Source organism: Apteryx rowi, unplaced genomic scaffold (assembly GCF_003343035.1).
Source record: "Apteryx rowi isolate R43461 unplaced genomic scaffold, aptRow1 scaffold_6, whole genome shotgun sequence".
Lineage (NCBI taxonomy): Eukaryota > Metazoa > Chordata > Aves > Apterygiformes > Apterygidae > Apteryx > Apteryx rowi.
Window position 1 is genome coordinate 1,619,301 of NW_020450871.1, and position 13,116 is coordinate 1,632,416.

General features: G+C 37.1%; 1 protein-coding gene across 5 annotated transcripts in view; it reads left to right on the forward strand.

The window, feature by feature from the left end:
- Positions 1-12,734, forward strand: part of COPS3 (COP9 signalosome subunit 3) — a 26,451-nt gene extending 13,717 nt beyond the window's left edge. The window contains exons 1-12 of one of the 5 annotated variants that reach the window (XM_026083015.1): positions 2,511-2,599; positions 3,784-4,005; positions 4,414-4,526; positions 4,643-4,692; positions 5,503-5,595; positions 6,315-6,494; positions 7,736-7,876; positions 9,736-9,909; positions 10,927-11,013; positions 11,340-11,453; positions 12,055-12,135; positions 12,391-12,734. In XM_026083015.1, coding sequence (XP_025938800.1) covers positions 3,989-4,005; positions 4,414-4,526; positions 4,643-4,692; positions 5,503-5,595; positions 6,315-6,494; positions 7,736-7,876; positions 9,736-9,909; positions 10,927-11,013; positions 11,340-11,453; positions 12,055-12,135; positions 12,391-12,444 — 1,104 coding nt within the window. In that variant the 5' untranslated portion in view covers positions 2,511-2,599; positions 3,784-3,988 and the 3' untranslated portion in view covers positions 12,445-12,734. Of the gene's footprint in view, positions 1-2,467; positions 2,600-3,783; positions 4,006-4,413; positions 4,527-4,642; positions 4,693-5,434; positions 5,596-6,314; positions 6,495-7,735; positions 7,877-9,735; positions 9,910-10,926; positions 11,014-11,339; positions 11,454-12,054; positions 12,136-12,390 lie in introns of those variants that run through there. The other 4 variants (XM_026083016.1, XM_026083014.1, XM_026083018.1 and 1 more) reach the window with 4 other exon arrangements.
- The last annotated feature ends 382 nt before the right edge of the window (positions 12,735-13,116 follow it).

Consider the following 13,116-nt stretch of genomic DNA (forward strand, 5'->3'; position numbering starts at 1 on the left):
GCGGGCAGCCCCGGCCGGGCCCTCGCTCACCCTCCGGGCGGTGATTTGGGGCCCCCCGCGCTGTGTGTAAGGCCGCATTCAAGGGGGGACTCGGAGGGTTTGACCGCGGCCGGTTTGACAGGGCATGGTGGGCAGCCTGTTCCTTCGCCTTGCTCATTGCTTCCTCTGCCAGGGCAGCTGCAAACCGGTTTTTTTTGCTAGTTAGAGCCCCCGGGTGAGCGGATTGAAGAAGATGCAGGCAGCTGTGCCAAAATCCAAGCCTTGAACTCAAGGCGGGGGAAAGAAGTGACAAAAGAGGGACCTTAACTGACAATATATATCCTAGCTTGTCACCGGACTGATGAGCATATAAATTGCACGATGAGTATTTTAAAGTACTTTTCTTCTTGTGGGCAAAGCAGAATATGGACAGAAAAAGATTGCCTTCGTTTTGGGGGCACTGAAAAGCTCTTCTGTCTCCACTGCTGAGGGTTTGGGGTTTTTCTTGACTTACCATGGAAGCATATGATAGAAAGTCTGGGATTGTACATCAAAGTTCCCACAACCAAGTGTTCAGAAGGTGTTTTAATATTCTTACTTAGACTTTCTCAGTTTTATTGCCAAACTTCTAATTTTCCTATACATGGGTACAGTATTTCCTAGTTCTTGAACTTTCTGGTTATACTGATGCTCCTGAGAGTGTGTTCTCTGTTTTCTCTGTATGGGATATTTGCTCCCTAGAAGAAAGCATCAGTTTTTGATGACTTCCATGGCCCCAGGCTTCATCTCTGGCAGTTATATTTGGGTAGAGCTCAATTTTTCTCTTACTTTATGTTTTAACTCATTAATTGTATAGAATTTGTACTTGGGGTATCAGATGCAAGAGACAACTTGTGCCTGCAAGATGCAAGTACACAACAAACAGAAGAAGGTGCTTCTTTGTACATATGTAGTTTAGCTGTGGACCTTTTTGTTACAAGGTTTTGTGGATGCTAAAGGCTCGAGAGAAAACTGGTTGACTTCATGGAAGTTCTTCCGTTAGGGACTAGTCAGCTGGGCACTCTTTATAAGACAGTACACCCATGAGCACAAACTATTGGAGGTTATGAGAGCGTACGGGAGATGTATGCTTGCAGTGGTGTTAGTCTTCTCTGGGCATCAGCGTTTGGCTGCATGGCAGATAAGATAAATAGGCCGTTGTCTGACCTGATGTGGGTATTTCTACTTACATAGTGTAAGCTTTTTAATTATTATTTTTTTTAAGGGGAATGCTAGATGATAGCAGTAGAGTGGGTAGATTTTCTTTTTAGGGAGGATATAAGTTTTTTCATTACTCAAATAGCCTTGTCAAACTATAGAGAATTTTGCAATCTTTATTCCTTTCCACGGGTGTGCCTGGAGTTTTAACGCCATATGGAGAACGCTGTTTTAGGGATGACAGCTGTGATTCTGGGTTCTTGGACTCTGGTCCTACATTTGGACCTTTTAATTTCTCTGTTATTTCAAAGTTGAACTTTCATTGTTAAGGCTTCCCAGGTTTTATTTTTCAAAGGAAAAGGCCAGAGGCACTTTAGAATAATGTTAATCCCTATGAATAGAGACATGCTATTTCTCATCTCATGATGATTTTTGTAAAGGTGAGAGAACCTCTGCTTCTTCTTTCTCCTTTTCTTTTTCAGGGATCGAAAATTGAAACAAAAATCTGCTTTAGAAAGGGGAAAAGTTTTAAATAATTTTGAAAAAAAAGATTTTGAAAGCAGTTTGTGGTAATCTGTCTTTGCTTTCTTTGTAAGGTTTTGGGGTATAGCATACTTTCCTAATTCAAAATAGTTGTCTTTCATGCTATGTTTATAGCTTCTTCAAATAAAATAACATTGTAGTTCTAATTTTATGAAGTAAACTTAAAAACCATTTAAAAAATCCTACTATTCTATATATTTAGTTGTAATTTTAATGTCTATTTCAAAAAATGTTTATAAACAGACCTGAAAAGGTTGATCTGGCACTTGAGAAGTAGCAAGCAACAAGGCCTGGTGTTGCAATTTTTTGGTGCTGCTCTTGGAGTAGTTTTTCCCTATAACATCTAGAAGGCACAAGTGTAGATCACGCTTACATGAAGCAGAATTTTGAATCACAGTAAACTGACCAAAGTCTTGGTGACTTAGCTCAGGTGAAGCTTGGCTTTGATACGAGACCCCTGAAGCCCCCTCTCTGATGAGGCAAGTTGATGCTGAATTTCATGTTCTGTTTGTGCTCTTAGGGTTTTCTTTACAGTCTCAAGGGCCAGAAGCTTAACTGTTTCCTTTTTAAAAAAAACATACTGTTGGCACCTCACTTGTTGAAAACTGTGCCTAGTGTATTACAAAAAAGTAATTTCTCTGGGTGAGATTAGTTTTTTCTCAGATTATAGAGAGAAGCAAGGAGTAATCAAGTATGGGAATGCATGAGTGTTTTCTAATTAGAGTTTGACAACGATGTTTCATATTTCAGGGCAAATGACCCAGCTTTGTGAGTTGATCAATAAAAGCGGAGAACTGCTAGCAAAAAATCTCTCCCATCTGGATACAGTGCTTGGTGCCCTGGATGTGCAGGAACACTCATTAGGTGTTCTTGCTGTCTTGTAAGTGTCGTTTTCCTTTAATTAAATCTCTTAGTATCAAAACCTCAGGCAACATGATGAACTGTCAGCAAAACATCTTACTTTTGGGCATAAATATTTTCACTCCACAATTCTTATAATGGTGCTTAATTTCCGTGTGTGATGCTCATCTTATTAGAAAGAATACCAAGGCAAGTTTATGTTTTCAAAGGAAGAAAATTCTGGAGCTTGTTTAATACTATGACTGTCAAATTTTTTTTTCCCCTTTATCTATTTCTCATGTTTATATCTGCATAAGTATTTTTCCCTACATGTTCAGCAAAAAGACATGACACTGATGTTTTCATTTATTCTTTTTATTTGACTGGCAGGGCATTAGTGAGCCAGACTGCAAGCATTAAGCAAAAGGTTTTTTTCCAGTGAAGCATGGGTTCTTATCTTAATTCTTGGGTACTTGTCTTCAGCCAGCATTGAGGTTCTTGGTGCTGTCTGCAGTTTAAGATAATACTTAAATAGCCTTGTTGATGCTGAGGTGAGGTAAAGATACTTTTTTGTTTTTTGGAGATTTGGCTGTGAAGCTCAAACTGTATTTTCCAGCTGTACTGAACTGCAAGGGAAGTGTCTACAGGTTCCATTATTATTTAAAACAGTTTATTGAAGGAAAAATCAGAATTCTGGTTCTTGATCCCTTTGAAATAAAATGAATATAATGTACAAAGATAATATACAATATTTCACTAGTATCTTTCACTTCACTACCATCTTGCAGAAATGTATCATGGAATTTACAAAAAGCAGGGTACGTATATTGTATCAGCCGAACAGTTATATCATGGGGTACGTGAAAACAGTCATCAAAACAGGTGGAGGAAGGAAGATAACTGTCTATAAGAAAGAATATTTAACATGTAGTATTTGAAGAGATGGTATCAGTGAAGCATGTAGGTAAGTTTGTTCCTGACTGAAACTGTGGCATGGAAAACTCCCTACACTAGTAGAACAAGACTTTTTGAAGGGACAGGGAAGGGGAGGCAGCACATAACTAGGGCAGTCATTACCCTTGTGGGGAAGGGTGGTTCACGATCTAGGTAGGTTTGAGCTGCATATTACAGTGTATAGCAACTGAAGTTGCTATAGGATTGGATTGGATACCTTCCAACAGCATTGAATAGATTTTTTTCTGCATGTTTTTGTGACTTTTGTAGGATACACAGCTAAAGATTTCATTGCAGTCAGATGAGCATCATAACTAATCTTATAGAAAAAGCAATGTGCAAGTCTTCAGGCTACAGAATGCTAAGGAGCTGTCAGACGTGAAGAGAGACTGGAAACGAAGAACAAGAGCTCTTTTGAAGTGATACGCATCTAATAATTTAATAGTAGAGAATCTCCAGCACATTCAAGCAGGACATGGTATATAAGCAAAGGTGTCTAGAGAAGTTGTGTGTGGCTCAGTGTTAAAATTCATCATCTTTAGCCAGTGTTTTTATTATGATTGCAACTATTGTACCAAATAAAACCATTCTTGTGTTTGCCATAGTTTGTTCTTAATTGTAGTTTTCACTAGATGCAAAATAGAGGTGTGTGCTGAAAACATGTTTTTAAATACTGTGCAGCTCCTAGGGAAATCCATGTTTAATGCGACCTAAATGTTTTTACTGAAATGAAGTATGTAGTACTGGAGTGGAAATCATAAGCCATCTGTAATACACACTTTGGATTTGTTTCCAAGCAGCTTCATGCATCTGCAGAGACTTAGAGATGAAGATGAAGCATTCTTATTCATCCCCCAAAGTGAAGTGTTAAACTTTTTTTTTTTTTCTGCCTTGTTTTAGGTTTGTGAAGTTTTCTATGCCCAGCATCCCTGACTTCGAAACATTATTCTCACAGGTGCAGCTTTTTATCAGCACTTGTAATGGGGAGCACATTAGATATGCAACAGACACTTGTAAGTTAATCTCACTTTGAGAGTCTATGCAAATCTCTTCATATACTTTGGTGTTCTTGATTTTCACTGTTGTTTTTTTTTTCCCCCCCCCCCTCCCTTCCCCCAATTGTATTCAGTTGCTGGCCTATGCCACCAGTTAACAAATGCCCTTGTGGAAAGAAAACAGGTGAGCAAGTATCATCTAGTATGAATAAGCTACCTACATATCCAGTCTCTTAATGTCTTCATACAGATTTGCCAATAACTTCATTTTAGGTATATTTATGCAGCTCCTTACTTTTTAAAAGTCTACTAAAATGTAATGAACCTAAAACTAGATTTTAAGGAAAAATGTAAGATAAAATTTGTTGAGAGAATCTTTTTAAACACATGCACGCACACACTCCAGCAGTGCCAAGAGTGTTCTTCAGATAATATGTATGTGAGTAGGAGAGAGCTGCAAAAACTGCTAGTACTGGTGAGTCAATGTCACTAGTTTCAATGTTATCCCATCAGTAATATAACATTCTTAATTATATGCCTTAAAATGAAAGGGAAACTTGTTTAAAAGAAGTTTGAGTAATGATTTTGATGCCAAGAAATGTGACCTTTTAAAGGACATTTTAACTGAAATCTAGTCTGAAATAGAAATAGAGGTCAAATCTGCTCCAGGTGAAGTTACTGCTTTTGATTTTGGTGGGACTTCACATGGTGTTAAGAAAAGGGTCTGTTATCAATACAAACTACTGCATTTCTGATGAGGTTGTCTTTTTGGAGCAGAATTGCTGACTTTATTTAGTTTATCTGGAGAAGCTATATAGCCATGGTTAATTTTATTTTCTGAGACTGCAGTATCGTACAAAAAGGGAACCTCAGGTTAACTGTTACTTAATGGAACCTATCAATTAGTGTTATTTTTCATTTGTAAGTGTCAACATAAGATCCAATGTGCTGCCATCTATGAGAAATTATCTGAAAGAGATGTAATTTCTGACAGCCCCTGCGAGGAATTAGCATTCTCAGACAAGCCATAGACAAGATGCAGATGAACACAAACCAGCTGACCTCAATACATGCAGATCTCTGCCAGGTAAGAGTAATATTAGGGCTTATTCTGAGCAGAAGCTTTAAAATACCCATAACCCTTTGAGGAAGTTCACGTTTGCATTCGACAATGTAAAAATGGCTTTTAATTGTTTTTTTTTTTTCCAGTRATAAATAATATGATATACTGAAATAAAATCCTCTTCTATTTATTTTAAATGTTCAGTGCATCTCCTCAGATGTTTTGTTTTGTACATGACTTCTGAAAGTCCTTTGACATCACTTCTCTCTGAGCTGAGAGAAAGTCACGCACAGCTCTGTCTAGACATAGACAGTTTAAGTGTAACATCCAGATACTGTTTGCTCAAGTTTGACAAAAGGCATGTTTGTGTCAGTGCCTTTGGCCTGAATTTGCCACTTCTGTCTCATTCTTGGCTCCTGGGATTTAGGTTTGGACGGGAATGTTTAGTGCAATGTTTAGTGCAATATTTAGTGCTGCCAGCCCACAGTCTGGAAGGCCCGGAGTTTCAAGTAGATTTGTCAGAGTACAATTTCTTTAGGATTCAGATAATACTGTTTATGAACTGGTATAAATTATGGGTTCTTCAAATGTCATGATATAATGAATAGTCTGCTTTACACCGCTACTGACATACAGTGTAAGATTTATTAAATAGTGCTAAATGAACTTAGTTTCATTTTCTTCCTCATTAAAACTTGAATGCAGATGGCTAATTTATGAAAACTTGGTTTATTTTCTTGTAGCTCTGTTTGTTAGCAAAATGCTTTAAACCTGCCCTCCCGTATCTAGATGTGGACATGATGGATATTTGTAAAGAGAATGGGGCATATGATGCGAAGCACTTTTTATGTTACTACTATTATGGTGGGATGATATACACTGGGCTAAAGAACTTTGAAAGAGCACTCTACTTTTATGAACAGGTAATGTTAAATTTAATGTTTAAAATGTGATCAATTGAAGGGCAGAAATTGCTTGTGTGATAGCATTAAGAGAAGCTACCATCCCTGAATTGCCACCAAAACCTGCAATAAGTGCTGTGTATCTAGTACAAGGAGTCTCCAGTTGTTGTTTTCATTCTTCACCTTTAGGCTATAGTTTTGTTAATAGATCTATACTGCTATTCATCATTTGCATTGGTTTTGGTTTTGCACATGTACATCGTAGTTATACATAAAAACTGATTTGGGATAGTTTTAATTTATAAGTTGTTTTATAGAAGGCGTAGCCTGAATGGTTCTCTCTGAAATGTGTTAAGTGAAGCAACAAATAATGACAAACTGTCTTTAGAAATGTTTTCCTCTAAGAAGGTCTCTTATAGCCAAGTAACTCTTGCACCATAAAATTGCACCAACTCAAAGGCTGATGTTAAATTTATCTTGCTGTAAATATTTTTCAAATGCCTGCTTATTACTATTTGCATAAGCAGCAGTTCACCGGCTGACATTCAGAATGGTATGTTTTCAAGTAAAATGAGTTGAGTGGTTTTGTTTCCTGAGACCTTTGCTAATTTTGAGGGAAGTCTACAATATTTGCTGCTTGTACTTTCTCTGTGGGGGGAGAAAAAAGACAAATGTGAAATTGGGAAAATTCAGTGGAAAAAAATTGCTGTCAAATGCACAAATTAAACTGGTGCAGCATTTTTCTTTTCTATAAACAAAGGTGTACTCTTAAGTAGCACTGGCATAGTAAACTAAAATCTCCTTTCCCTATCCTGCAAGCCTCTTCCGGCATACTTAAATCTGAGATCTGATGATGTAATATATTAAACTCTTTAAGGATCTGTGTAAGTCCAGCTCCTACAGGATCTGAATTATCACTCCTAGTAACAAGTAACTGCAGGTGATTTCTAGCACAATTTTAGATACATACCAAGCAAGGAAGTTTTGCTTTGATCTTAGCAGGGTTATTTTAAGATAGGCTTCATTGTAGCAAGATACGCATTTTGAATAGCTGGTATAGAATTTACTTTTTTTTTAGGACATTTTTGGATAATTAATTTTGACAGAAGAAAGTTAGGCTTTAATGCTCAAAAGTGATTTTCTTATGTCATTGTATCCTTTGTACATGCACCTTTAAACTGAGATTCTATTCATGCAGTAACTACTGGGACCTACCAGAAAGCATATTGATTTTCTATTTAATTTCTTTCTCTCTTGCTCAGGCAATAACTACTCCAGCCATGGCAGTCAGTCATATTATGTTGGAGTCGTATAAAAAGTATATTCTAGTTTCTTTGATACTACTTGGCAAAGTTCAACAGCTACCGAAATACACTTCCCAGATAGTTGGTAGATTCATTAAGGTAAGTCTTGCGAATACAGCTAAATAATAGGACAAGAAATCTGAACTTGTTACCGTGTGGGCAAGAATTTTTGTACCCTCACTTTATGGTACTATTTAATGTTTTGGATCATGGGAAATAATGCACAACATACCAGAATGACGCTTCTCACTGCCTTTCTAGACTATGAAAGGCATGGCTAAGGATTGTCTGTGTGGCAACTCTTAAGTCTATCCGAAACACAAACTGTATTGTTCACATTGGCAATACAGGTTTTTAAACTTAAATTTAATTAAACCTCTAGGATTGAAAGGATTTCACAATTATAAATATTTTGTTCGCTGATAATGCATACCTGTTGACAGGTTTTTACCTTTTCAGAGCCCAAACGACTCAAGTTACACTTGGCTTTCAATATGCAGTCCCCATGTTCTAAAAAAGTCCAACTATAACTTCATGTAGCTGAAGTTGATACCATATGTAGCTGGTGAACTGCTCTAGGAAATGGTACTTAAGCCAACTATTCCATGTGACTGCTGGAGAAAAAAACCTGCCTGTCTCTCCTCAGCTCCAGTTATTTCCCCATCTGCAAAAGGAAAGCCCTACTGACCTTTCTGGGAAAGCAGCTAGAAATATATGCACTGAGTTGTAATGGAAGTAAAATCTCACATGTAACATTTTCAATATCAGCAGTGAATTAATAGTAGTCAGAATTTATAAGCTAGCGAAACTGGGAAGAGTTGGAAGCAGTTTCCTGTTTACTTCATTACTGATTAATTTGTGGAGAGAGTGAATAAAATGAAATCCCAAACCTGGGATAAAATTTTGTGTGCTTGCTGTTGGATAATTTGTTCTGAAACAGAGAACTTGTGTTAATTAGCATCTGTACTTCAGGTACTTTCAATTGTATGTGTAGCAGAGCTGCATAATGTTAGAATCCAACAGTTTTTCAGAGTGTTGAGCGAGGTGTAATACAGATAGAAGTAGGATCTTTGGACATCTATGTCAGTCCTTGCTGGCATGAGATTTGGACTTGAACTGTCTACTTCTCAGTGTTTTGCTTGCTGTGAGTTGATCAGAGAAGACATCTGTTTAGAAAACTACAGACTGCTCATTCCAAAATATTAGAGAATTAAAGTATATCGAGTTTCTTCTAAAACTAGCTTTCTAAAGGATGAAAGCTTCTGAAAAGACCAAGAGTTAGGAGTCCATAAGCATTTTGATCAGGTATAGGGTGGAAGACAAAACGGCTGTCAGAAGAGTTGTGGTCTTATGAAAATAACCCGCTTCTAAAGCATGTTTGTTTTAATTAACTCTGAATTTGCTGTTTTGTGACCAAAACTTTTAAAAGTTTCCAAAAATCATCTTCTTACTTAAAATACTAATATGCAGGCACAACCAGCTGCCATTTTGAAGTAATTTAGGTGAATTAATCTTTACCCTCTGATTATGTGTTGGTATTGTCCGTGCTGTGATTCACTGTAGTCAAGGATGACAGCCTCTTAGAGGGTAAATCAAGTATAATGGATGGACAGTGCCTAGCCAGTATTCTAATTATTCTAAATTCAGCTTGTTTCATATGGTGCTCCACTAATGGACTCTTTCCTAATGTTCCAAAACTAGAACAATCATGCAGAGGTTCTTGAATTTTTTTTTTAAACCAAATCTTACATTGCACTAATATGGACTGAATGTACAAAGATCAATCCCTTCTTGAAAGACTTTGTGGGCCTCACATATTTTGAAAGAAACTTGAGCTACTTAAATTCACTTTTATACTTGCATGACTTTTTAAAAGTTGAAATAGTGAATAGATTTTGCAAGGCTGGTTGAACTCCATGTTCTTTAAGGAAAATTCTTGTTTTTTTTTCTAATTGCAGCCCCTTAGCAATGCTTACCATGAATTAGCACAAGTTTATTCAACCAATAAACCCTCGGAGCTTCGAAATCTGGTGAACAAACACAGTGAAACATTCACAAGGGATAACAATATGGGGCTGGTTAAGCAATGCTTGTCATCTCTTTACAAAAAGAATATTCAGAGGCTAACCAAGGTAAGATGTGTCTTTTGTTTTGCTGAGAAACGGAGTGATTAGTCTTCCTCAGACGGTGCTTCTTTGATTCAAATCAGAGCAAACTGATAATGTAATAATCTCACAGTAAAATGGCTAAAACTTAAATTCACCTCTCTGAAACAGCACTATGAGTTTTTGAAGTGTTCTATATAGAAAATGAATTCACTTGGCTACCTTTGCATTATCTAAAAGGTGGTTCAGTATGGATACTGCCATGGGTAGCTCTTTTAATCTAAATAGAAAGTGTATATCTGCTTGTCTGCTTCCTTTTTGTCCTGAAGCTTCCAAACCATGGTACATGTGGCAGTGTGCTGATCAAAGTCAGTGGTTTTGCTAGTTCAAATGAGAGAACTTAGCCCATAAAATTTCCCTGTGTAACCAAAAAAGTCATGAGCGCTGCTACCCAGTGACCTTCATCTTTCTCCAAAAGATAAGAAACCTGAACTTTACAGGTTACTTCATTAGAGAAGAGTGAGTGAAAGGGACAAATTTTGGGAGTGTCTGAAGTAAAGGAAAAACAAAAGCAGTGGAGTAATATGCTACTTCAGCTGAAGAGATCAGACTAATCTTTAAAGATGATCGGGGGAAGGCTGTTTTTTTAGAAAGCTGAACTTAAATGATGTTTGCTGAAGTGGAACTAACCTCTGAAGTAAAGCAATACATGCATCTTTTGAAGTGAATTCAAGAAATGGGCAAGCCTTATTCATGTAAAAAGATGGGGGAAGGGGCTGGACATGGTTCTCTGGGAAAGAAGGGACTGCAGAAATGGAATAATGACTCTATTAGTTTTATACTGCACATGTCTTCAGCGCACAAATTACCATCTTTGGGAATTAAGTCATTTCTTCCTCTCTGGTGCTTTTGTAAGTAATAACTACGTGCTCTGCTTGGTCCTGCCCATTGGACTTCAAAAATAAGGTTATATAGGCCCTAAAGGTTTGATAGGGAAAGTTGTCAGCATCGGGTTTTAATGGTTTGATACTTTCTAAATTTCAGACATTTCTTACATTATCATTACAAGATATGGCAAGTCGAGTGCAGCTGTCGGGACCCCAAGAAGCAGAAAAATACGTCCTCCATATGGTAAGGCCTGTTACTATCCTAATTAAAAAATTGATCCAAATTAAGAGCTTTCAAGTGTTTTGGTAGTGGATGTTCTGAATGTCTGAGGAATGGTTCTTTTTCAGGGTGAAAGTAGTACTGTTATTGTGCTGTGGTGTTTACACTGTTTTCAAAATCTTAAGAGACAGTCTCTGCTTAAAATGAGGCATGCATCATTTATCTTCAGAAAACTGTTAAGAAATAGAAAGCAAACAAAATAAAGATTATTCTACGAGCCATCCATGTCTTGCAGCTACGTAAAATTCCATACTTAGCGCTAACTTGTATTAAACCCTCTCTCATTTCAGATAGAAGATGGTGAAATCTTTGCAAGTATTAATCAGAAAGATGGTATGGTCTGTTTCCACGATAATCCTGAAAAATATAACAATCCAGCTATGCTTCATAACATTGATCAGGAGGTAAATAATCTTTGAAGTATTTTTGCTGTTGGAATTTCTACTGAAGAACCCTAGTCTATAATCAGAAGTCTGCTGGAAGAAGTCAGGCTAGGTCACTTTAAATGTGGAGAATCAGGACTATGAATCATTACTCTAGTATTTCGCAGTGCTCATATTTAAGTGTTTTAGATTTGCAGTCAATTACTATCAATGAGATCCCTGTTGTATCTTCTGTATAACCTGAGCTGTTTCAGTAGACTGCATAATGTTGGTGACCTGAAGTCCGTTGAATTGAGTGGTTTAGATTTTTAGAGTTTTAGACTTCAGGGATTAATTCTAGTGGTTGGTGATAAGCTACCTGCAAATTGAGTTGGTTGACCCTTGTGGGGCTGTCTATCAGTGGCCTTAGAAAGGACTGTTAGGAAGACATGCATCAAAAATAGAAAAATGACCTAACGCTTTTGTCTGGGAGATGGAGGAGAAGAACATTTTGACTTGGAACTTTTGTGATGGCTAATGTTTTTGGTTCTGCACAGTTCAGCCATGAATATCTTGAAGGTCTTGTTACAAGCTGGACAAAATAATCAACTTAATATTTTCACCTTTTTTTTTTTTTTTAAAGATGCTGAAATGTATAGAGCTTGATGAACGACTGAAAGCCATGGATCAAGAGATCACTGTGAACCCTCAGTTTGTGCAGAAGGTAATTGACTTAGTATCCTGTAAAAGTAAGGAAGACATTCAGTGCAGTATGTGTTGCACTGAATGTCAGTATTTACAGTGTTGATGATTCCATATGTATATAATTTGGATTAATCTAATGCTTTGTAAAAATAAAAAAAGGAAGTGTAAGTTATTTCATATGCACTTTATTTTCCTGCCTATTAACTTTGAAGTTGTCTGTCTCAAAGGTAAATCTTCAGACCTGTTTTTGAAGAAATAACTCTTTGCCTTCCAGAGTATGGGCTCTCAAGAAGATGACTCAGGGACCAAACCATCCAGTTATTCCTGAAATTAATGTTGCTCACCACTCCGCTTTCAAGTAAAAGCTTAAGAGAATCACGCCTGGAATAGGGCATTGAGGAGTTCCATGAAGAGAGCAGAGAGAACTGAGCTTTGCTTTACACCTGGACATTAAGAAAATAAAAGAACACCCTCTCAGTACTGTATGATTTCAGAAATATTCTCTGCAAAGAAAAAGGAAATCTCAAAAGAAACTTAAGTCTGTTGTGGATTTATTTATCTTCAGATTAACATCGTTAATGCATTAAATAATCTACCTTTTGTTTTAAAGGGTTTGAATGTTGCTGTGTTTCTGTAGCAGTCCTTTTCCTCTTCTGCAAAAAAGTGTTTATTCAGGGAAGAATACAAGCTAGTGTTGGTTCACTTACAAGAGAATTACTGGTTCATTATTTTGTATTTAAAGTTGGCTCCAAGTGCAGATTCATCATATGTATGGTAGGGGGAGGGGTGGGGAGTCCGAGTAAAACTCTCTACATTTTATAATCTGCGTATGTCCCGTGTAGTTGGCTGCTGTCTAGTAAATGATGAAATAAGAACCATGTTCTTCTTCCCAAAAGGGTGAGCGTATTAATGAGTCCTTGTAAGGTGGTTTTGCTGAAAAGCAGAAATCACTGTAGGGCATCCATATATGACAGCTATTTATGGTGGTTGTTTTTTTTTT